This window comes from Tachysurus vachellii, chromosome 8 (genome assembly GCF_030014155.1).
Source record: "Tachysurus vachellii isolate PV-2020 chromosome 8, HZAU_Pvac_v1, whole genome shotgun sequence".
Lineage (NCBI taxonomy): Eukaryota > Metazoa > Chordata > Actinopteri > Siluriformes > Bagridae > Tachysurus > Tachysurus vachellii.
Genome location: NC_083467.1, coordinates 25,164,563 through 25,189,592, shown reverse-complemented (window position 1 = coordinate 25,189,592; position 25,030 = coordinate 25,164,563). Strand labels below are relative to the sequence as shown.

At 38.0% G+C, this 25,030-nt stretch overlaps 1 protein-coding gene across 1 annotated transcript in view; it reads right to left on the bottom strand.

The window, feature by feature from the left end:
- The window catches only part of ttn.2 (titin, tandem duplicate 2), a 170,644-nt gene that overhangs the window by 116,689 nt on the left and 28,925 nt on the right, over window positions 1-25,030 (bottom strand). The window contains exons 42-45 of the mRNA XM_060877043.1: window positions 23,001-23,048; window positions 9,945-13,649; window positions 8,938-9,216; window positions 8,246-8,809 (exon numbers count right to left, since the gene is read on the bottom strand). Coding sequence (XP_060733026.1) covers window positions 8,246-8,809; window positions 8,938-9,216; window positions 9,945-13,649; window positions 23,001-23,048 — 4,596 coding nt within the window. The remainder of the gene's footprint in view (window positions 1-8,245; window positions 8,810-8,937; window positions 9,217-9,944; window positions 13,650-23,000; window positions 23,049-25,030) is intronic.

The window sequence follows — 25,030 nt, the reverse complement described above, 5'->3', positions numbered from 1 at the left end:
TTTGAAGGGTGGCGTTCCTTTAAAGGTACATTTAAAACGGACTGTGGTGTTTGGTATGACCGCCTGCGGCTCGGGCACCACCACAAAGCTCGGAAGTTCTAAATTTTTCAGAACAGAAATATAGACAATAGTGTGTTACATAAATGGCAGCCATAATTCAACTTTAGAGTACATTTGATTAAAATTTGAATACAACTAGAATGGCATTATCTCGTCTGACCTTTCACCCTCAGTGTTCCACTGCATTCACAACTGCCTGCTTTGTTTGTAAGTTTACAAGTGTAAGTTCCAGTGTCTGCCTTCTCTAGTGGCTCAATCTCCAAAGAGACACAGTTGTGGTCCTGTACCAGTTTATGCTTGGCTTTTCCTGTTAGTTTAGTTCCATCTTTAAACCACTCCACAGATATAGGAAGCGAGCCAGATATATTGCATGTTAGTTTTACTGGAGAACCTAGAATCTCTTCCATGTCAGTCAGGGGTTTGGTGAAGGCAGGTGGAATTATTTGCTCTATGTGCAAGACAAAGAGTGGTTAAAAATAAATGCGCATGTACAGTATCATGGTTTTAAAAGATGTAAGTAATTTAAGATATTTAAGAAAACACTAACCTAGGACATTTAAAGTCACTTTACATGTGCAGGTACTGATGTAGTTGGAGACCTCAAAGAGGTAAGTTCCTCCATCATCTAATTGTGCATCCTGAATCTTAAGGTTACTGATGTTATTGACAAAACTGAGGCTATGTTGTCTGGATGGAACCACCTCTTTGCCATCTTTACTCCATTTCACTTTCAGTTCGGCAGTGCCTGTAACTTTGCACTCAAAACTGACCGGATCTCCAACAGTGACATTAATAAGTTCTGTTTTTTCAATAATCTGTGGAGGCTCTGAAGTTCGGAAAGAATATATAAATGTAATTACCTGCGGTAAACTTTTAAGAACTTATTGAAATCTTAAAAGTATGCCATGAATAACCAACCTTGTACCAAAAGAGTGGAAAAACACTTCTCCTGCCCTGCCTCATTCATTGCCTGGCAGGTATATCTTCCACTATGGTTAGACTGGCACATGGGAATTCTTAATGTAGCAACATTATTCTCAAATGTTCTCTCAATCTGAGCATCTTCCAAGATCCATGTTTCATCTTTTTGCCATTGTATAGTAAGAGGAGGTGACCCCTTCACAACACATTTAAACTCTGCTACATTTCCCAACACTGTTGTAACATTCTGGATCTTTTCTACAAATGATGGTGGTTCTGGTAGTTTAAAAGAGGAGTTTAAATGTTAGTTGTGTTATCAGGTGAGTTCATATTGGCATTAAAATTGTAAAAGATAAAAAATAAAAGCTGTGACTCAACCTTTTATGTTTAGTGTTGTCGTACATGAACAACTTCCAACTTCATTTGAAATAATGCACTGGTACTCGCCAACATCCAAGTCATCACATTTCTGTATGTCTAACATTAGTGAACCATTTTTCTGAGAGAACATATGTTTTGTGCTTGGCTTTATCTCCTTGGAATCTCTTTGCCAGGTTATATTAAAAGGAGCTGTGCCTCTAATTTGACACTCAAAAGAGGCATTCAATCCTTTCACAACATCCACAGGAGTGAATGGTTTTACGATAACTGGTGGCTCTGGATTATAAGAAAAAGATGCACAAAATGAAATCTATGTCCATGGCATGCGTGTATTTAAGAATGCTCAAACTGTTGAATGCTCAAACTAGTATTCACTAACCTTTCACTTTCAGATCCATACTACAGCTCTCACTACCTGCCTCATTGCGGGCCTCACAGTAATATATACCACTGTCTTTAAGATCAGCACCTGTTATCTCAAGTCGTGCCAATGAGTTGACAAAAGTCATTTTATGCTTGTCATCTTGACTTAAGTCGTTGCCATCTTTAAACCAACATGTGTCTATTTCTGGTGTGCCTGTGACCTCGCACTCAAAAATTACAGACTGGCCAAGTTTCACTACTGAAACTTTGTCTGGCTTTCGGATGAATTTGGGGGGTTCTGCATATAAAAAGGAGGAAAAATAGGTACTTATTTGATTCATTTCAGTTCTCAATCACAAACATGAGATGATGTATTAACATTGGAGATGCATCGAGACCAAAACTATTATCTGGTATCAATTCCATACCATGATTATTTACTGGTATTTGTAATAGATAGTTAAGCTAATTAACAGACAACTTGAAATGGCATAAGTAATAGCAATCGAAGTAAAGCAGACTGCAAACTATGCTCTGGGAAAATATCAAGAGGAGATACTGTAGCATAATGAGGTTCTAATATTGTTAAAAGAGCAGAGCAACTAAAAAGCGGTATCATCAATGTAATCTTTAAAAATGAGTGCAAGGTGCAATAAACTGTACGCACACAAATGTATTCATAAGCATGTAGAGGAATCTTCTTGCTTGAATACTTAAAGGCAGGGTCTCTGATTTTTGAGAAATGCTTCAGAAAACTGAGTCGGGCCGATAATAAACAAAAATCAAAACAAAAATCAAAACAAACATGTAGCCAATGAGCAGAAAGGGGCGGTGCTTGTCTATATGGGCGGAGAGAGTGTTCAGTGCGCATGTGTGACATTAGCAGAAAGCGGTTTTAACAGTGACATGGAGGATAAAAACAAAGAAAGAAAGCATAGAAAAGGCTTACGATAAGGCAAGAAGTAGGACCCGTGTTAATATAGGATCAGCTTTCCAGCGCTGGAGAGAACTGAAGGAGCGGGAAGTTGGCCACATATTCACAGATTGGAGTTTCCCGAGTCAATAACTCCTGAGCTAAACACTGTTACTACACAAATAACACCTCTTTTCTATCGTAGTAATGTAGAGACGCAGCTACAACCGCGTTTTGTGTAGTAACAGCGTTTAGCTCAGAAGTTATTGACCCAGGAAATTCAACTTTACTTAAGACGCCGAGGCGCTTTTTTCCTTCTCGATAGGTGAGTAACGTTGGTTTTGCTTTGTTTCACAGAACTAATATATGCCGTCCTTTGCATGATTATACTTGTGTGTCATTTTTGCTTGTTTGTTTATCTGCAATCGTATTGTTCTTCCCTTCAGCTATGATAGACACATTTCTTTCCATTATTTGCCTGGGTTACGTATGTACAGGTATGTGTGGGCGGAGCTATCAATACAGGGGTGGGACCCATTTGGGTTAGGGGCGTGTTTGTTTTGGTGATTTCAAATGTCAACATTGGCTTTCAAAAATCGGAGACCCTGCCTTTAATGTCTGACTTGTGCTTATTTCACTTCACTCTAATAAAGTTAGCCAGATAGCCAGTCTTATGCTCTCTATTAAAGATACTGTATAAATGCTATACATGCAACATTTCTAAAGGATTTAATACCAGCAGCACATGCCAGTTAGGGAAAAAGACAGAGCTAAATAAAATGTACCATGATGTCACTGATTGCTAAATAAACCAGTCATTAATTTAGTTATCTATTAGTAACCAAACATGGTAACGATGCATCCCAAAGGAAAACTAAATTGGGGTAAAAACCTTTGACAAAGAGTGTTGTTTGGCAGGAATCTGAGCCAACGTCATTGCTTATTTCACAAATGTAGTCTCCAGAGTCTGATGGCTTAGTGAAAAACAGCTCCAATGAGCTTGAAGAGTCATCTTTCTGAATGGAGCAGTCAACCCCTGATAAGACTTCTTTTCTATTTCTGAACCACTTAATGGTCAGTGGGGGAGTTCCAGACACAAGTACACCGAATTTCACTCTGGTTCCAGGTATGACCTGTTGTGACTCAGGTTTCTCAATGATAACAGGAGGCTCTGTTTATAAAGATGGGATTAAGTTTAGTAGAATAAAAGATGTGAAAGTTTGGCAGAGTTACAGTTTTATAAAACAAGATGGAGGCATTAAGGATAGGAAAATGCAAACCTTTAACTTTTAAGACACCAGAACACTGTGCACTGCCTGCTTTGTTTGTAGCAATACAGGTATAATTTCCACTGTCCAAACTATCAAGACGACTGATTTCCAAAGATGCTGCATTCTCAAAGAAAACACTCTTATGTTTTTCAGATGTCTCTATCTCCTTGTTCTCCTTAAACCAAGTGATTTTTATAGGCAGTGATCCTGCAACCAGACATTCCAGCTGTGCAAAGGATCCTTTAATACTTTCCAGTTCTTTGAATTTTCTTGTGAATGATGGCATAATTATTTGATCTGTTGCAATAATAAAATAGAATTTGAATGAGTACATTGACCTGAGACATCATATATATTTTGAAATAAAAAAATGCCCTTGTTAACGAACTAACCTAGTACTGTTACAGAGGCCTCACAAGTGCTGCTGCCAACATCATTTGAAACCTCAAATGTATATTCGCCTTTGTCATTCCTCTCTGCAGAAAGGATCTTTAATATGGAGCTTTTATCAGTGCTTTGTATTTTGTATTTTTTACCGGATATCAGTTCTTTCCCATCCTTCAGCCATTTGGCTTTCAGGGGTTTAGTGCCTGAGAACCTGCACTCCAGAGTGGCAGGATCTCCTACTGTAACACTGATAGACTTGGCCTGATCTGTAATATTTGCTGGCTCTGTAAAGGATGACAAATATTGTTTTGCCAATGAATTAAAATATGTGTTATCAAATCAATCTATGAATGTTTTAACTTCAAATTAGAATCAAATCAAACCTTTGACCACCAAAGCTGCTGTACACTTCTGACTTCCAGCCTCATTTTGGGCATGACAAGTGTACTTTCCAGAATGTTTTAACTGTACATTCGAGAAATGCAGCACCGCTGTATTGTTCTCAAAAGAAATCTGGACATCCTCAGTATCTTTTACCTCATGGTCACCTTTTGTCCATGACACTTTTATAGGCAGTGAGCCTTTCAGAACACACAGCATTGTAAGCTCAGTGCCTAGTAAGGCATCCATGTTATCTAGCTTCTGTGTGAATGATGGTGGCTCTAATAAAAAAAAAATAGGGCACATAATTTGAATCTAAAAAAGGAAGTTCACAGTTTTTGCTAATGAAAATGTTCTCCGAAATGGTTACATAGTCTTACTAACCTTTCAATTTAATTTCACAATCACACGATGTCTGTCCCACTTCATTTGCTAGTGAGCATTTATATTTGCCAGCATCTCCAGGTTCAAACTTAAGAATCTCAATAGTAACTACATCACTCTTTATGTTAATGATATGCCGGCGGTCATTTCTGATTTGGTTTGAATCTTTGAAACACAAAGCCTCAAATGGAGGTGTTCCTGAAACCGTTCCCTCGAGCAACACATCAGAACCTTTGACAACTTCTCTGGATTCAAATAACTTTATGAATGTAGGAGGTTCTGGGATAAAAGAATACAAAATGAGCCAATACTATAGCTAACAAATAGATAGTGAAATACTTAAAATGGTGGTCTAACATACCTTTGACCGTAACCAAGCAACTGCACTTGTCACTGCCAGCATCACTGGATGCTACACAAATATAATCCCCGCTCTCTTCAAAAGTACAATTGGATATCTGCAGTGTAGCAACTGAGTCAATGAAGGTCATTTGATATTTATCACCTGGGCTGATTTCTATATTATTTTTATACCACTTAATAGCAATTTCTGGACTGCCAGTTACTTTACACTCCAAAACCACAACACTGCCATTTACTGCTAAGACAGTTGAATCAAGTTTTGTCACAAATGATGGAGGCTCTAGAAATAAGAGAAGAACATTACATTTATGATAATCATTTGGAAAAGTAGTAACACAATATAAGAGTAGAGTAGTACAAAGAAGAGAAAATGAAGAAGAAGAAGATGTTAAGAAAGGCACCTTTCACAAATAAGACTGCGGTGCATGAAACTTTTCCTGCATCATTGGCAACCTGGCAAGTATATTTGCCAGAATGTGATGGCTTTACAGAGTGCAATGCCAAGGTACTTGAAGAGGCATCTTTCTTGATGAAACATGTACCTCCAGTTAATATCTCTTTCTCGTCTTTTAACCACTTAGTAGTAAAACTTGGTGTTCCAGTAAAAGCAGCTTTCAAAACAACATTAGACCCTGGTATAACATCTTGAGATTCAGGTTTCAATGTGAAGACTGGAGGCTCTGTTTTCAGTTGTCAGGGAAAACATCACAATTAAATCACTACATACATAGAGAGATGCAGTACTTGTACTGAGAATACTGTACCTTAGCTATTATAAAAACATGTATAAAGTTGCTAGGGAATGTTTTCTAACCTTTAATAGATACTGTTCCACTGGTCTCACTCTCCCCCGCAGCATTAGTTGCATGACAAGTGAAAACCCCAGCATCAGCAGTCTCTAACTGGGATATTTTCAATAAAGCAGTGCTTTCTTTTAATTCAATTTGGTACTTTATACCAGTTGTGATCTCCTTTCCATTTTTGAACCAAGATATTGTCATGGGCTGTGACCCTGACACTTTACAATCCATCTGGATATTTCCTCCAAGGTTGCCATCAACCTTTTTAAGATTTTTTGTGAAGGTTGGTGGTATAATTTTATCTGTGCCAAAAATGACTGATTAAAAACATTGCACAGTATATAATATTAGTTAGAAGAAGAGAGAAAAAAGAAACTAACCAAGAACTGTGACTGAGCAAGAGCAGTGGTCTTTTCCAACCCGATTAGAAACTTCCAATGTGTATTCACAGCTATCTCCCCTCTCTACCGAAAGGAGTTTTAAGCTCGCGACATTGTCTTTAAAAGAGATTTTGTATTTTCGTCCTGTGGTCACTTCCTTGCCATCACGAAGCCATTTAACTTTAATATCCGGACTTCCTGACACAGTGCATTCCAAAGTTGCAGAATCTCCTGCTGTTACACTTATGGATGGTGCTTTATCGACAATTCTAGCTGGTTCTGATAGAGATATTTAAAACAAATTAAACTGAATTAATATTTCAAATATTCCAATTATTTCCAGTATTCCCAAGTTGTTACTAATATTCTAATATTATAATAATATGTTTGTTTGATTGTTTTTTCCCTAACCTTGTACTGATAACTTAGCTTCACATTTTTGCTGTCCAGCCTCATTTTCTGCGAGGCATGTGTACTTTCCATCCTGGATCATGGCTATTTTTGCAATCGCCAAACTGGCAATGTTGTGTTCAAAAGTAATCGTAAAATTAGGATCGTCATGTCTGAGTAGCTCAGAATCCTTTAGCCATGTGACAGTAATAGGGGCTGAGCCTTTAATAGTACCCTGCAGTTTCACAGAACTGTCCAAAACTGCAGTTGTGTTTTCAATCTTCTTTACAAAAGATGGAGGGTCTGCATGAAAGAAGAAACATTTGAACTCATTCCTATACACAGAACGTGCATAAGCTCGTAAAAAGATAACTTACAGGAAATACTTATAACATACACACAATTATAATAGGTCATTTACAAACCTTTCAGTTTGGCAATTGATTTAGAAGTTATTTTACCAACATCATTTGAAACAACACATTGGTAGTCCCCAACATCTGCACTGTCAAATGATTGTATTTCCAAACATAAAATGGTGTCCTTTGATACAGTTGTATGCCTTTTATCAGTGATCACTGGTTTCTTGTCCTTTAACCAAGATACATCAAATGGAGCAGTGCCAGTGACTTCACACTGGAGTTTTGCAGCATGCCCCTTTACCACTTCCACCATTTCTAACTCCTTTTTGAAAGCAGGGGGTTCTAAGAGTAAGAATATGTAATAAAATGTTTTAAACAATGAATAATAGCTTGCATTTGGAAACAAATGCATTTCCTATTATTACAAACCTTTAACCGTCAAGTTGGTGCTACAACTTTCACAGCCAGCCTCGTTCATTACTTCACAGGTGTAATTTCCACTGTCAGACACAGTAAGGTCAATAATCTCAAGTGTAGCTTGACCATCTTTGAAGGTGATTTTGTGTCTTTCACTGGAGCTCAGTTGTTTCTCATGTAAAAACCAACTGACATGGAGCTCAGGAGATCCTTTAACAGTGCACAATAAGCGTGCAGAAATGCCTTGTTTCCAAAGGATTTTTGGCTCCAGTTTCTTAACAAAAACTGGAGGCTCTGAGAAAATTAGGTTGAGAGTAAATCAGCTCTACACTGCAAGAAAGCTCACAGATTTCAAGAAAACACATGCAAAAGATGATAAAGAAAAGAAATGGAGGGAAGAAACATTTGCATCATCTAGAGATGACAAAGACAAGATTAACCTTTTCCCTCAAATTAAGCTCAAATATCTTACCTTTCACCATAACCACAGAAGAGCAGCTGCTGCTTCCAGCATCATTTGTAGCAGTGCAGACATAAGTGCCAGTATCTTTTATCTTGGCCTTTGGGATATCAAGGCTGATGACTTTCTCATCAAAAGAAATTTTGCTATCCATAGTGTTATGGAGTTTCTTGCCATCCCTTGTCCAAGTGATAGTCACACCTGTATCTTCATCTACCTGACACTCAAGTCGCAGTGGGTTACCCACAGCTACAGAAGTTGTTTCAAAGGTCTTCACAAAACTGGGTTTGTCAATAACTCTCATTTCAGTGCAGCATGTAGCCATGCCAACACTGTTCGAAGCTTTGCAAAGGTAAGTTCCCTGATTACTTTGCTCAAGTTTCATAATCTCAAGACAATGCTTGTTCTTCTCAAAAGACACTTTATGTTTCTCATCGGGCAAAATAGCAATGTTGTCCTTGTACCATACAACATTCAGTGGTGCAGAACCAGTGATGACACACTGAAATTTAGCTTGTTTACCCACAAATAATGTCATCGGTTCAGGCTTTGACACAAATTCTGGAGGGAAAACCTCTATAAAATTAAAGTAAAAAAAAAGAAAGAAAGAAAAATATTTGGTTTGTATAAAATCAATCAAAGAGATTTCACAATTTCAATAATATCTATGCCAAAGAACACAAAGAAAGGTAAAGGTCTCTTACCTGTCACAGTCAGGTTAGCAGAGCAACTGTCGCTACCATGTTGGTTTAAAGCTTTGCACATATACTCTCCACTATCAGCTATTGTTGGACTCAGAAGCTCCAGAGATGATGTGGTAGAATAGCTGATGATTCTGTACTTGTCACTCTGTCTGATCTCAGAACCAGACTTGAACCATGTGAAGTTAACATTTGGAGCATCTTCAATCTCGCATTCAAATTTGGCAGGACTGCCAACATTAGTCTCCAGAGCATGGATTTTATGCCTGAAAACAGGTGGCACTGAATTGTGCACAGGAAGAAGAGAAAAGACAATTAGTGAAATGTATACAAATAATACAAAATCATGAAATGAAGATTTGAGCATAAGCTTGGCATTTGAAATGGACTGAGTTCTGCAGATTTTTTTTTATCTCCTTATGACTCATCATATGTAAGCAAACAGAACTTAATTCACTTCAAAGACATTTAAAAAAATACATGAGATAAATGATGAGATGCAAAAAAAATAAAAATCCAGGAGTGACTGTGGAAAGAGATTTGTGACCAGGTTATGGGAAAGAGTTGATAAATGAAAAAGAAAACCAAGACTTTATGCCCTGGAGAGCATGCAAAGAGAAGTGCGCAGTGAAGAATGGACCATGAGGGAGATACTGTGCATATTTCTTGAGTGTTGCAGGTTCAAGTCCAAATAAGCCATGGGTGAGAATGACCTCACCATGAAAAGGTGATAAGCATGGGATGATGTTGAAAGGGCTCCAACTGTTAAGAAGTGATGAAGGCTATAAAGTGAAGTCATGCGCACGTTTGTGAATAATATGATCAGATGTGTGACGTGTGGATTTGTCAAGAGGAAATATCAAGGCATTATTTTCACCTTGAATACCATGCCCTGTTCTATTAGTTGAGCATATTAATATATCTTTAAGGGTAATCTGAAGAACTCAAGATGAAGGGTAAGGGTTAGTCATGGGTGATATGACATGGTAAATGAATCCCCATAATCCAACCTCTTGAGACTACAGTGAGCCTTGAAGATGTCCGTGTTGTGCCAGCTTCACTCACGGCCTCGCACGTGAATTCGCCTTCATGTTTATTCTTGATAACTTTGTCTATTACTAGAGTATAGGTGTCCCTGTCTTTTGAACACTTGAACTCTTTGCCAGACTTAATTGGTTTCCCATTAAAAAGCCAATTGACCTTTGAAACATGTCTTATAGTTACAGAAAAGGTTGCTTTAGAATGTTCTTCAATTGTAATATCTTTTAAAGTACTTTCAAAAACTGAGTAATCATCCCTGACTGTTTCTTCTTGCAATTTGCTTGTTACATCTCTTGCTTGGCCTTTTACTGTCACCAAACTGATTTCCTGTTTATCAATATGAACAGATTGCTTCATTTCCATTTTTGACTCTGTGGACATATGCATAATTTCACTCCTTCCTGAGTCTTCCATGAAAGATTCTTTGTGAAAACTAACAGACTGGAAAGTAGTTGTTGATTCAGTTTTCAGAGCAGCTGATTGAGTTTTAGGTGCCAAAAAAGCTTCTGCATTTTCAGTTAATCGCACAGTCTCTACTACTGGTGAAAGCCTTTCTTTGGAGGTAGCCTTGCTAACTTGTAATCTCTGAGGCCTGTCAATTTGCATTGTTCCTGGCTGTTCAGAGGTAAGTACCTGATGCTCACGAAATACAATGGAATAAAATGCAGCCTGAAGTTCACTCTTAAGATCAGCAGTCTGAGGGTACTCTCCCTCAAAAGCAATTGTAATTTCTATGGGTGCACCAGCAGTTGTAATAAGATATGTGAATATAATATGCTTGGGCTCCTTCTGTACTTTTACTTCTTGCACTTCAACAACTTCTAAACGCTCAACCACATCTGCTAGGATTAATGGTTGATCTCTAGCTACTGCAGATGCAAGCATATTTTTTAACTGGTGCTTTATATCTAAGCTATGTGCTTTTGGTGCTGAGATAACAAATGTAAGTTCCTTAGGAAGTTCCTCACTTTCTCTGGACTCTGACACTAGTAGAGCACCCATCTGCTGCTGGCTAACCTCTGCAGCGGTAGTTTCCGGTTTTATAAGATCTTGAGACGTTTCACGAGTTAGAACGTGCTTCTCTTCTAATAATATTGACTGTCTAATGGACTGTCCCTCTTGAATCTGAACAGCAAAGTCTTGTTCTGCAGAATCAAGAGAAGTAGTATTTTCTGTGGAGACTGCCTTTTCCTCAACATGAACAAATTCTGATGACATTTTAGGCTCCATCTTAGTCAAGCATGTGTATTGCTCAAGTATACCTAAATGTTCTGTATGTCCTTCCTCCAGCTCATGTCTATCTGTTACAGACGTGGCATGTAAAACATTCCAGTGATCCTCTTTTTGAACTAACGCACGTTGTTGCTTAATGTCACTAGCAAATGGTTTTTCTTTTGGTAATTGCATTTGTTCTGTACACACTTGCAAAATGTTTTGAGGCTTTGGTTCTTTCCTGGTTTCAGATTGAAATCCTGCCACAGAAACATCAAGAGCTCTGGAATAGTCTGCTGTAAGATCCCTTTTCTCCTCTGTAGTAACTGCATGTTTACGGGCCATTTCCTGTCTCAGAACTGCCATCTGCTGGTCAGGCTTCTCTGCTGAGATTATACCCTCTTTTGATAGCATGCTGTCTGGGTGAATTGCCTGTAGATGCAAGAGGGCAGGAACCTCTATATGAGGTACTATGGAAATTGCTGTCTCTTCAACAGAAAACCGAGTTGATTCTTCACAGGTAGCAGTTGCCTGTTCATCTGTTGACACAGTGTGCATAAGGGTAGGAGATTTTCTAACTTCTGCTTGCTCAGGACTTGGCCTTTCACTACTGAATCGACCCTCAGCGGGAAGAACTGCCTGATCTGTGAATATCTGCAAATTGATTAGCTGGTCCTTTTCAGTCTGTGACTGAACTGAAACAGCATTGTCCAAACCTGGAATTATACTTGTTTTATCAGCTTTAAGTTCATTTCTTTCTTCAGTAATAACAGCTGACTTAAATACCCTATCCTTAGCCTGAGATGCAACTTCTTCATTTGGCTGGTGCATAGATAACCTCTCTTCTTTTGATAACATTTGCTTGGTCTCATTTACTGAAAGAATAACTGGTTTTGAGGATTCTGTCTTTACTGATGATTGAATTGCTGAATCCAAAATAGAGATATCTGTTGCATGCCCTTCAGTAAGCTGTGTATTTTCTGTGGAAACTGCTGAATACAATATTTTAATGCCCTCTTTAACTTGGTAGCTCTTTTCTGCCTCGGTCTGTGGTATAATATGTGACTGCTCTTTAACAGTTGCAAGGATTGTTTCTACCTGGTGACTTAACATTTGGTGCTTAGGCTCAGGAGTAGCTTTGAGCTGCTTTTCCTCTTGCCTTGATAGAGGCTCCGCTTTAACTATTGTTAACGGAGTCACACTCTCTGTTATAGCAGACATACACGTTGAAGGCTCCTGCTTAGAAATATCAACCTCTGTAACTTCAGGACTTTTAATACGGTCTAAATGCTGCTCTGTAAAACCTTGGTTTTCTTGAACAGCAGAGGTCATTGCAGCCATGTGAAGCTGTTTCAGAGGCGTTGCCACTGCTGACTGTGGCTTGGTGGGAGCTACAGTTACCCTTTCCTGCATTTTGTGAGACTGCAGAACTGCAGCTTGGTGAGTAACCTGCTCCTTGTGCATAGTTGCAGCTGAAACATCTATTTCACAGAAAGTACCTACTTGCTCACTGGCTATAATGTGCTTATCTTCAGTACCAATGGTATAAATCATCTGGCGTCCTTCCTGCACTTCGGTTCTGGCTTGAATGGGAAGACTCACACTATACAATCGAGATTCAGTTGCTTCTTCAGTTGTGGACACTTTATAAGACTTTTGTCCCTGAACTAACTGCTGTTGATGAGATACTGAGAAACTTTTGCAAAACACAGCCAATTCAGCACTACATGTTGCCTCTCCAAAGCAATTGGAAGCCCTGCATGTGTATAGACCAGTATCCTTCTGTTGTGCATCAATCATTATAAGAAAACCAGTGCCATCGGGGTCTGTGACTACACAACAGTTTGGGCTAGGCTTAATTTGATAACTACCCTTAAACCACTGAACCTCTGGATGAGGTACCCCCGTCACTTTGTACTGAAATTTAGCTTCACATCCTTCAGCACACTGCACTGGTTGGATTTGTGTGGTAAAACAGGGTGGCTCACCAGGGATTTTAAACATTCGCTCAACCCACTTCTCTGCTGTAGATAGATCACTAACTTCTACTTTCAGTGTTGTTGTGCACGTAGTTTGGCCAAATCTGTTACTGGCAATGCAAGAATACTCTCCCTCAAACTCTTTTTTAACCTCAGTGATAATTAGACTGTATTCATTTCTTTCCTCCACAAACCTGTATACGGATGAAGAAGTAATGGATTTTCCATTATGAAACCAATTAACTTTAGGTTTTGGAAAGCCAGATATAGTGACAGTAAACCTAGCTGAACTGCCAACTGTAACTACAGATGGTGTTAACTTGGTTACAAAAGTAGGTGTTTTCTTTTCCAATGAACTGGAATAATGTTTTTGTTCTGGCGTGAGTTCAAGTGTTTTAGCTGTTTTGGGTAATTGTAGAGAAGTGCTGAAGGTTTCTTCTTTTTCTTCTTCTTCCTCAGTCTTCCAAGTCAAACTAGAATACTCTGTATAAAAATAATGGAGGCAAAGATTCACCAAATTATCCACAAATTAAAAATTCAAGTATTTCATTACAAAGAGTGGACATAAATCCCCATTATAGGTGAAAAGAAATGCCACACTTTTATGTTTTGTCATAATTTTATTTTCATTTAACCCAATGTAAACACACACCTACCGTACACACACACACACACGTCAATCACCAGAACAATAACTTGACATTTTATTAATTTACACTTCAATTTGCTTTCTTCCTGAATTCTACTGAGTAATGTACAATTGCACCCAAATGTATTTTGTGTAGTTTCCCACTGACACTACACCTAGCAATTTTTTTTTTGTTATTTACAACTACTTTAATGTGACTATAACATTTATAAAAGGTCAACCTATACAACACAAATAAATATACATTAAATATGTTTTTGCATGATAGATCTAACACTTTCAAATCTAAACTTGCCTTGCATTTCTAGAATATAGTGTAATAAATATGAAATGAGTTTAAATATTATTGACATATATTAAGCTTAATTTTATAATGTTTATCCATTCTGATATATCAACAAACAAATGCATTCATAAAAATGCAAAAAGAGTAATAATGCATACATGCTAAGCAGTATAACCTACAATTAGGACATTTACTTTTATTTCCTTTCATTTTGAGTTGTATACATACAATACCATGTAATATTTTATCTACTCTCTTGAAATAAATTTGGATTCGATATAAGGCTGCATCTACCTCTCTTGCACAAGACACATTTGCACTATTTGTCAAGATTTAGGAAATAACTTTGCATGTACAGCTAAAATAATTAAACTGCATTTATTTAAGCAACAACATCTGCAGTTAATGAACAGGCTTAAATGCATACTGTGAAAAATAACCTATTTGATGATTATTATGTACATTTACTCCAAAAAGTGACAGCTGTTGCTATTTTTTAATACATAAAGAAGCAAGTAGCTTAAACTACTTTGAGCAAGGCAGTTGTTTCAGTGCTGCCTGCTTTATTTAGAATAATACATTTGAATTCACCTGCATCACTTTGAACTGCATTTGTTATGAGTAAATTGAAGTGCCCTGATGCTTTCTCCTGAATGATATACCTAGGGTTTTTCACTGGAGCACCGTCTTTGAACCATTCTGCTGTAGGGTTTGGTTTTCCACTCACTAAACACTGAAGCATTACAGGTGTTCCTACTGCTGCAGTGATATTTTGCAGTGGTATTATACATTTAGGGGGTGTTTCTGTAACCTCAAAATGAAAACTACACATATTGGAAGATTTGCCTTTGAATTCTATTTTGTCTTCTTTTGAGGGTTCAGCAAAGACATCAAAATTGATGCTAACATATTTTTCTCCCTGCTCACCGACTTCACTATCTGTCATAGCTACCAGTCTTATAGCTTTCTGAGACTCGTCAGCTTCCTGTGGAAATTCAAACTCGAGCTCGATCTCTGATGGTTGTTCACCGTCAAATGATGAATTTCCAACAACCAGGTCAAATTTCTGGGGCTGAACTTTGGCACTGCCTAGTGACACGGCAGTCAGTTCTCTTCCCCTAGCTTTTCCGGGAGAGATTTGTGGGTTCAAGACCATAAGAGATGCCCTACAAAGTGTCTCACCCACAACATTAATTGCTCGGCATGTATAAATTCCACTGTCCTGAGTGTTGACCTTTATGATCTTGAGAAAGTGATTGTCCCCATCAGAGCTATGAATGTACTTTTTCTTATCATGAGGGATCTTCATGCGTCCTTTGAACCATGACACTATAGGAGAAGGGATTCCCATCAAAGAGCATTCAAACATTACTGTTGCATTTTCAGGTGTCTCTATGTCACATATTGGGTTGATAAAACGTGGTGGCATCTCTGTGACCTCAAATGCTATTTTGTAGTCATCATTTTCTTGAGCTAAAAAATCCACGGCACCCTCATCATACGTACTTGGTAAAACATCAAGAGATATTATCATACTTTTGTTGTCGGGTGTGTATTCTGGTATAGTGACAATTTTGATATGTTTCTCAAACTCCTTTACCTCATTCTCATCCAATTCAACCTCTAATAAAATCTCTTGGGGGGATGGAGACCTTGATGGATCATCATCTTCTTCAACATCAAATTCAATTACATGTTGATGAGTAACAGCAGGGGGTGCAAGCATTAGCTTTGTCTCTTGAGATCTTACAACAACCAGAGCAACACTTTTTGCTTCACCAACATAATTAACTGCCTCACAGATATATTCTCCTTGATCGTTTTTTCCGATGTTATGAATTTCCAATGATATGTTATCCCCATCCCGTTCAATTCTATTTCTGTCATCTGGGAAAAGCCTAGACTTGTTTCGAAACCATTTTACTTCTGGAGACGGTAGTCCAAATACTTCTGCACAGAATCGTAATGTGTCACCTTCAAAGACTCTTCTTTTGGTAAGAGGTTTAAGAAATGCTGGAGGAATTCCTTGTACTTTTTCTTGAAGGCTACCTAATCCTAACATATCACGACCTTCCGGAAGAATCATGTTCTCATCAATGGTAAATACTGGAGGAGTTGTTTCAATGCCCTCATCATCTGGGGACCTAAGAAACTTAGCTGGAGAGTAGAGTCCATCACTGGAGCTACTTGGTGGTCTTTTATGTTCTACTGGAGAAAATGAATACTCTGGGGGTGTCAGGACACCACTAGGAGTCTCAGTAGAGGTGTGGAAAGATTCAGGTGATTTGGGAAACTGAGAGATTTCAGTGGATGAAGCAGGTGTGTAGAAGCGCTCGATTTCTGCGATCTCCTCACTGAATGTGCTCCCCACTTCAATTGACATCTCTGACTCTGGTGACAAGGGTCTTCCCCAGTCAGAAGGTGGGTTATAAAAGTCATAAACAGCACTAAAGGTTACCTCTTCCTCTTCGAGCCTAATACCCATAGCACCAGGATTGACACATTTTTGTTGTTGCTCCTGTAGATATTCTGTTGCAAAGGCTTGAACCGATCCTTTTTTGGAACCCTCAGATTTCGGTTTTAACCTAACTGACTTCTCTAGTTCAACACCTTTCTGACACCCTGAGTAATTTCCACTAACTGTGTCAGTTTTTGATTGCACAGCGAGGTTAACTTCAATCGGCTTAATTGATGAAGAGATTTCTTGAGTGGTGAAAACACTGCTATCTCTCTCAAGGTGACTACCACCTGGTCTAGTAAAGGCCCCTACTGTTCCCTTTTTAATCACATTCTCTATTTGATTGCTTTTTATTTCAGGACTACCAAGAGTATCTGTTATGTATTTCATTTTTTCAGGTAATATTGCCTGTGGTCTAATTAATGTAGGAGAGTGCTGGACTTCAGTTACATGTGCAAGAGAGACAAAATGAGGCAAATCACTATAAGCTGGCTTGCCTTCCACTGGTATTTCTTCAATGGATGGTTCTATACGTTGTAAAATAAATGTTTCTGTCAGATCTGGAGTACAGTGTAATGGGGATTCCTTGCCTGTAACTAAAGAAGAAAGTATATTTCCAGGTATATTTGAGGATATAATTCCTCCTCCAGGTTGTTGGATTTGAAGTGCAAATTCTGGAATGTCCTCCACAGGATAATATGACTCTACATTTGATTTTACTGTTATATCATCTGCCTCTTCTATGAGAGATTTTGGTGTCTCAAATGCTTGTTTTAAATTCAACACACTTACTTCTACCCCTGATGCCTGCAAACCACAACCACTTATAGCAGGTCCACCTGCTTGAGCAGCTTGTCTAACTTTTGCTGCACCTTTCTGAAGTATAGAAGTTGTATCCGTAACTGGAATAAAATGAGTCCTGGGTGACTCTGCATTTTTGTCAGTTGTCACAGGTTTATAAACCTCAAAAGCACCTTCCAAACCTTTGGCAGGCAATTCTTTGGATACTATGGAAGTTCCTATTATTGTTTTCGGCCTAACTGCAGGAGTAATGTCACTTGAGAGTCCAACAGATCTTGTCTGCTCCACCATGCCCAATCTAGAAAGAGACTCCAATGATTTGGAGTCCAAAAACACATCAGCTGCACATTGAACTTGGCCAAACTTATTAGTGGCAGTACAAGTGTATGTTCCTGTATCAAGATATGTACAATTATGAATGTAAAGCCTATACATTTCTTCCTGCTTATCAAACTCATATTTGCCTGTGCTGGGGTCAAGGGGAATGTTGTCATACAACCATGTGACATCAGGTGCTGGTTCACCTGATATTTTACATTCAAGCATGGCCAGTTGGCCCTCAGAACAGCTAATGTCCTCTAGCTCTTTAAAAATCTGTGGTGCCTCACCAGCATCATCATAAGAAAATGTGAACTTATGCTTCATAGTGTGAGAAGAGCCCTCATCTGGTGGAGCCTCAATGCTCTTAGCAATGGGTTCAGAACTGTCCTCACTTGTATCTTGCACTGGTGTTGGGGCGGTTATCCTAATTTCTACTGGAGAAGACTGTGTATATGAAGAAGAGATATTTTTGTCCAAACCAACATTCAAAAATGACTCAAGCTCTTCAACTATCTTTTGTTCTTCAGCTAAAACTAACTCTTCTGACACCTTATCTTCTTGAGGAGTATCAGTCCAGTCCTTTTGTTCATCATCAATTATTTCTAGCATGCAAGAGATACTGGCCTTTCCATGTTTGTTTGAAATATTACAAGTAAATGTGCCTTGATGGTCTTTTGTTGGATAGTAGATTGTCAATGTTGATGATTTTTCTCTTGTTCGCACATCAAAATCTGGATCTCTTATTATAGCCTGTCCATCTTTGAGCCAACAAACCACTGGCTTAGGATCTCCATAAAACTGGCATTGTAGATCAGTCATTTCTCCTCGTCTTACTTTTATATTTGGCAATAAAGTTGTAAGAAAGACTGGTGCCCCAGATTTCACTGTTTCATCTAGACTAATCGTAGGTTCTTGTGTTGAAGGGAACTTTTGATGCTCTGTCATGCTATAGACTTCCACATCTTTTGTAGTACCTTCATAACCTCTAACTTTCTCAGAAGGCTTTTTCTGGAATTCTGTCCACTTCTTTTTGTTATCCTGTGGCAAATCATTATGATAACCATGAATTCTGGTTTTGTCCACTTCAAACAACATCTTTGATGTCATTCCACAATGAGCAGAATCTACTGCATGCACACTAGTGGACTGTAAACCATCATCAGTCTTTTGAGCCAAAGGTTGCAGATGTTCAGTAATAGTCCAGTTAGATTCTAACTCAACAGTTTCCTCTTGTTCCTGCTCGGTTAGAATGTCTTGCTGCCATTTTTTAATACGTGTAGCTAGAGCCTCCTCTTCACTGACAAAATAGTCACTCTCAGTTTGTAACTTTTCACCATCCTCATGAGAAATACTCTGAAATTTCATTTGCATTTTAGATATGTCCAGCCCATAGACTTCATTGGAATCATCAGTATTGGAAATTTCCTTTCTTGTTCTTTTTGGCAATGACTGACTAATTTTGGATGGATCAACATCTTTGTTTCTATCCTCACTATTCCCTGCAAAAGACACCCAATCAGGATCCAAGGGAACTGCATGCTGTTGTTCACTCAAAACATCATTTTGCCATTTCATTATCCTTTGAGTCAAAGCCTCCTCTTCACTGACATAATAGTCACTCTTACTTTTTAACTCATTTATCCTCTCACAAGATAAATGTGACTCCCTATGTAATCCATATTCATGCATGTGCTTTTCTTTTGCTGATGCTGAAACATTTGTGACTGAAGAATCTCTCTGAGGAACCACTGCAGGCACTTTCTTGTATGTTTGACCTTCATGTCTGTGAAAATGAGATGCTTTTTCTGTATCTGCATGACTCTGTTTCCATTTCCTTGTCGGAGAAACTATGGTCTCCTCTCCACTCAGTAAGAGGTCACACTTATTTTTTACTGTCATTTGGTCTTGTGTTTCATACTCTTCTGAGGGCTTTTCTTCGTCTGAAAGCCCTAAAAATGATTCTGTCAATATTAATGGTTCTGTTCTTTGAATTTCATATTTAGATTCATGACCACGTGGTTCTTTGTATTCAGACAACTGTTGCATAGTACCCTCTGCCTCACCATGTTGCTCTTTCCTTGCTACTTGGGTTAAAATCTCTCCCTCACTCACCAGGACCATACTTTTCATCTCAGACATTTGAGATGAATGCCTTTCGGTTTGTGTTACTTGCTCAGGTTTGAGCTTTTCTTTGACTGATGACCATACAATGTTACATCTTTCATCTGAAATCAACTCATTTGGCTCTACTGGGGGTTGTCCTTTGGCCAGTGATTTTGAAGACTTTGTAGATGACAAATCCCTTTGCAATACAGGCTTTTTCTGAATGATTTTCTCATCAGATTTATGCAAATGAGTGTTCTCTTTAGACCACTCAGATGTAACAACCTCTGCATAGTCTTGTTTTGAAGCCAAGATCACATCCTCATTTAATAGGGCTTTACTTTCACTCCACTCGGATGGGTTCTGGTGTGGTTTACATTCAATTAGATCCTCATCTTTGGGAGAAGCCATAGTGAATGGAAAGATTTTTTGAGTTGCTGTTAGTGGTTCATTCAGCATTTTATCTTTGGCTTCATGAATAGACCTTGCTTCAGATGTTTTACCTGTTGCACCTACTCCTGTTTTATCTGACTGTACACCCTCTTGCCATTTTCTAATACGTTCAGCCAAAAACTGCTCTTCAGTTTCTAAACACTCGCTTTCTAAGTTTTTCTCAAGGACATTCTCTATAGACATTGCTCTTGGTTGTAACTGCTGGATTGGAACAAGTTTACTGTTATTTTGTGAAACACTACCAATGAGAAATGGTTCTTTCACTGAGGTCAGGGTTTTACTACTGGATGGTTCTTTAAATGTCAACTCCTTATGTAAAGTCTTTATCTCTTTAGGAATGCTTTGAGAACCTTCACCTGCCTCAAGCCATTGCAAAACAAATGGTTCTTTTGCCTTTGTTTCCTCATCCCATTGTCCAAGAATACTATCAGTTCCACCTGAAATGTTAGATTCTACCTCCTTTGTTGTCTCTTCTTTTGAGATAGCCTTCTCCTGCATTTCCATTTCAGATATGTTAGTCTTGTTCGATTCCTTAGTTCTGATGTACTCTAGGGGGAGTTCACCTCTCATAATTTGTATTGCCCTGGATCTGGACTGGGGTTCAAATGAATGTTTTACCCTTGATTGTATGGGCTCTACTGACTGTGTCCCAAGTCCAGTAATTCTCTCCAACCTATTTTGAAAATCTGCTGAACGTCTACTAAATGCACCCTCAACTTCACTTTGATGAGCATGCTGGAAGTCTGTCGATGTAGATGGCTTTAGCCTATGCCTTTCTGCAAACTCTGTGTAACTAGTCTCACTTGTAACTGATTCTAAGTCAAATTCAGTTGAGGACATTGTTGATACAGAAAGCCTCTTTTTCTTTTTTACAGCTTTTTGTAAAAGACTAAGCTTTGCTCTTACCTCTCCATGAAGACTCTCTGTGTCACTAAATCTGTCACTGTACCGATCACTGCATCGATCACTGAATCTATCACTAAATCTGTCACTGTATCTGTCACGACCAGTAAATCTGTCACAGTAAATATCACTGTACCGATCACTAAATCGCTCAGGTCTTTCAAACATAGGGGTTGGAGAACGAGCACGTTCTGAAGCAGTTTCAAGCTTGCTGTCTTTTTCAGGGGCTTGTGATGGAGATGAAGTCCTAAAATACATTGTGCGAAATAAAGAACTTTTATGTCTGTGATGCCCCCTTGATTGTTCTTTAGTTGTTTTATCAAATGGTGATCCAACACATCTTAGATCTACTCTAAATTTTCTCTCCTTTGTTTGATCAACAAAAGAATCTAAGCTTGAACAGGACCTGTCAGAACGTCTTGAAAGACTGAAAGTATTTGCCTCTTGCTCCTCCCTTAAAGATACAAGTAGTGATGCTGTGGACTCTGCAGATCCCTCTGTGTTAAAGGCCATTACTTTGTAGCTCCCTGAATCTTTATCTTTAATATTATTGATGGTTAAAATTGTTAAATGCACATGCATTTTATTCACTGTTTGTATTTTACGACGGTGCTCCTTTTGAATTTGTTTGTTATTATGAAACCATAAAATTGTGGGTGGTGGTCTAGCAACTAGTTTGCATCTAAAAGTAGTTACTTCCCCTTCCAAAACTGATCGATACTTTAGCTTTTTAACAATAGAGGGCTTTATATTTGCAGTCTCATTCTCTGTTGCTAGACTAACATCTAAGACTTCTTCAGGATGTGATACAACACCATGTGGCTGTCTTCCTTTTTCAGAGCTTTCGGTTCCTTCATTATAAAATAATTCTGTAAGAGAAGGGAGAGAAATTTCAGCAAAAATGCCCAGCTTGCTAAAACGACTGAAATGTAATTTGAAATATAATATGATATTAATAGAAATATTAAACACATGCATCAAGAACACAAGGACATAAAAATCAAATTCACTCACCATATTTGTTCGAATAAACGCAAGACTCGATTCTTTATTAAAGATTCTGACTCGAAAATGGCCTGGTGTTTTGTTCCTTCTTCTGTGTCCTTCTTCAAGGCATAAATTTCTTTTCAGAGCATTAAAATATCCAAATATAACTGATTTTCTGAAATAAGCTTATGTCATAAATGGACCTGTATATATCCTAAAATATTCCTTACCTGACTTGCAGAAAGATGAATAAACGCCCTTTCTAATCCTTAGATTGACGGTTGAAAACATTTAGAGAAAATTGTTCTCTATTTCATAAAAACATAATAAATTGTTAAGGCAGGTTTATATTTGTATTAGAAGGCGTTTATTCGAACTAATATAGTTTAGAGGTATAACCATGTTATTTAAGAAGCAAACAACATTAATCACATACCACTATCTGCAAGCCAGTCTAAGAAATATTTGCAGTAGAAAGTTCCAGATGCAGGAAACATAAGAAGCTATTAAAAGATGTGGCTGCTTCCATATCTTTTAAAGAATTATTTCCTGTGGTCTGGAAGACTTAGATGATACATATCCTGCATATCCTTATTTTTCTCCATGCTGTTTAAGAGTTTAAACAGATGCAAAACCCTACATTTCCCAAAATGCTGTAGAGCAAGCATTTTATCAGTCAAACTGCTTGCTATTTAAAAATATCAAGGGGTCATACATAAAGGTAAGAAAAATAAAATATGAAAGTGTTCTCATTAAAACATTCATGCAGTTTACCTTCATCACCAAATAGTACTGTTGAATGTTACACTGAACACCATATTTTACCCCCAAAAATGAGGAAAAAATCATCATGATTATATAGAGAACTCCTACCTTTGACGACTTCTTCAATTTTTGTTTCAATGTCCTCACGTTTGGTAACTGTAAACAACAATTTGGGGAAAATAAATATTAGAAATTAAGAATATCAAGATATAAGAATCTAGAAAAAGTAATCTGCCATTGCAAAATATCAACCTAAATATACAGTCTATGTATGTTTGGTAAAAATGAACAAATGACTTCCAAGAAGTGAAAAATGAGAATAAAATGTAGAAGACAAAGAGCATGCATCTGCCAAGCTGACACAAAGAGGTAAGTACTACGCAAAGCTTCATCCTGCTAATTTGCAGGTATAAAACACAAATATATCAACGATTAACCAGCCCAAAAAAACTACCTTGTGACATAAAAAATTAAGCAAACATTGTGATAATTTTACAACATTGGTGGTCTCAACAAAGTAGGATTATAGCATGTTCAGCTTCAATGAAACTCATTAGGACAGTATAATGAGTTGGGCTTGTTTCTTTTGGATTATTGGACCTTGGAAGGAGATCACTCAAAGACTGTGACAGTTTAGCAAAAGAATGAAGAGACATGGATACAAGTTGAAATGAAGTAGCAAGGCTAAAATACAATAGATGATTTTAACAAAAGTGAAGATGTATATGCAAAGGTGTGAGAGTCCAACTAAGAAAGATCATCCGGAAAGGACACGAGTACAAACATGGCATGAAATGATATGAATACTTCTCAAATGGTGATTTGGGATGAGGTGATTACATGGTAGATATCCACCTTCAATGTTGAGCTGTGCAGATGATGTCTGGGTCTTGTTATCTTTATGCGTTACCACACAGCTGTAAATCCCTTGGTCCTCTGGTTGGATATCATATATCAAGAGTGATAAAATACTTCCACTTTGTTCAAATTTGATTCTTTCTGTAGTGGCCAGTTTTTTATTATTATGATACCACACAGTATTTAAAATTGTCTCAGGATTAATGCAGCAGAAGAATTTGGCAACTTCATTTGTCTTAACGTTCAAATTATTTAATTCATGGGTAACACATTCACATTGGCTTACAGAGGATTCCTCAAAAGAAGTTTCTTCACCTTCATCATTTGGCGATGTAAGAAGCATTGCAGGAGATTCTACTGTGCATTGGACAGTGTTTGTTGTTTGTAGAGTTTTTGAAGATGTATCTGATTTTTCTGGGTAGTCCAGTGATGTATCAGGGTAAAAAGTAATTGTGGGATATGGGTACATCATTCGGGCATCTTGATACTGATTAGTAAATTTCATACTTTCCTTTTGGCTTTGAGATATTATGGAATCAGTGCTTTCTTTATGAGAGCTGGAACTCTCAGAGAGGGCTGATTTGCTGAGGGCATCATTTGACAGCATTTGAACTTTGTGTTCCAAAGGTACATGTGCTTGATTTCTTGTTAACTCTGAGAGCAATCCGACATTATGAGGGTCAATAATGCTCTCTCTTGGGTGGTGGGAAGATGTAGATGATTGATGAATCTTAGCATCAGTTACTGATTTTGACCATGTAGCAGAAGGTTGCTCAATTGTTTTTTCAGAGAGAAGTGAATCACTTGGTAGATTTTCCAAAACTTGATGGTCTTGTGAAAGAATAATGCCCTGGGCCATAGTATGAACAGTAGAATTGGCTGAAGTGACCTCAAAAGAGCTGTCATTTTTTTCACTTGGCTTTCCAGAAGGGGATGGTTTTTTCTGAACATCAACATTTACTACAACTGATTTTGAAGTACCTGAAGATATCTTATTTGTGAGTTCAAGAACTGGAATATTACTTGCCAGTTTCTGATCTGGTTCATTGTTTTGTGAGTAGTCATGCCCTCTGTGTTTATGATAATCAAATCTTTGAGTTTGCAGACTGGGCTTTTTTGTAAATTCTGAGCTTTCCAAAATTACACCTTCTTTTTCAAGTCTGATTTGTTTTGAAGAAGATTTAGTGTCCACATCTGTATTTACTGGAGCTTCTTCCACAGGAGATGTGCTACTTTCTCTTTGCACAGGGACACTTCTTGCTATTAAGGATACTCTGTCT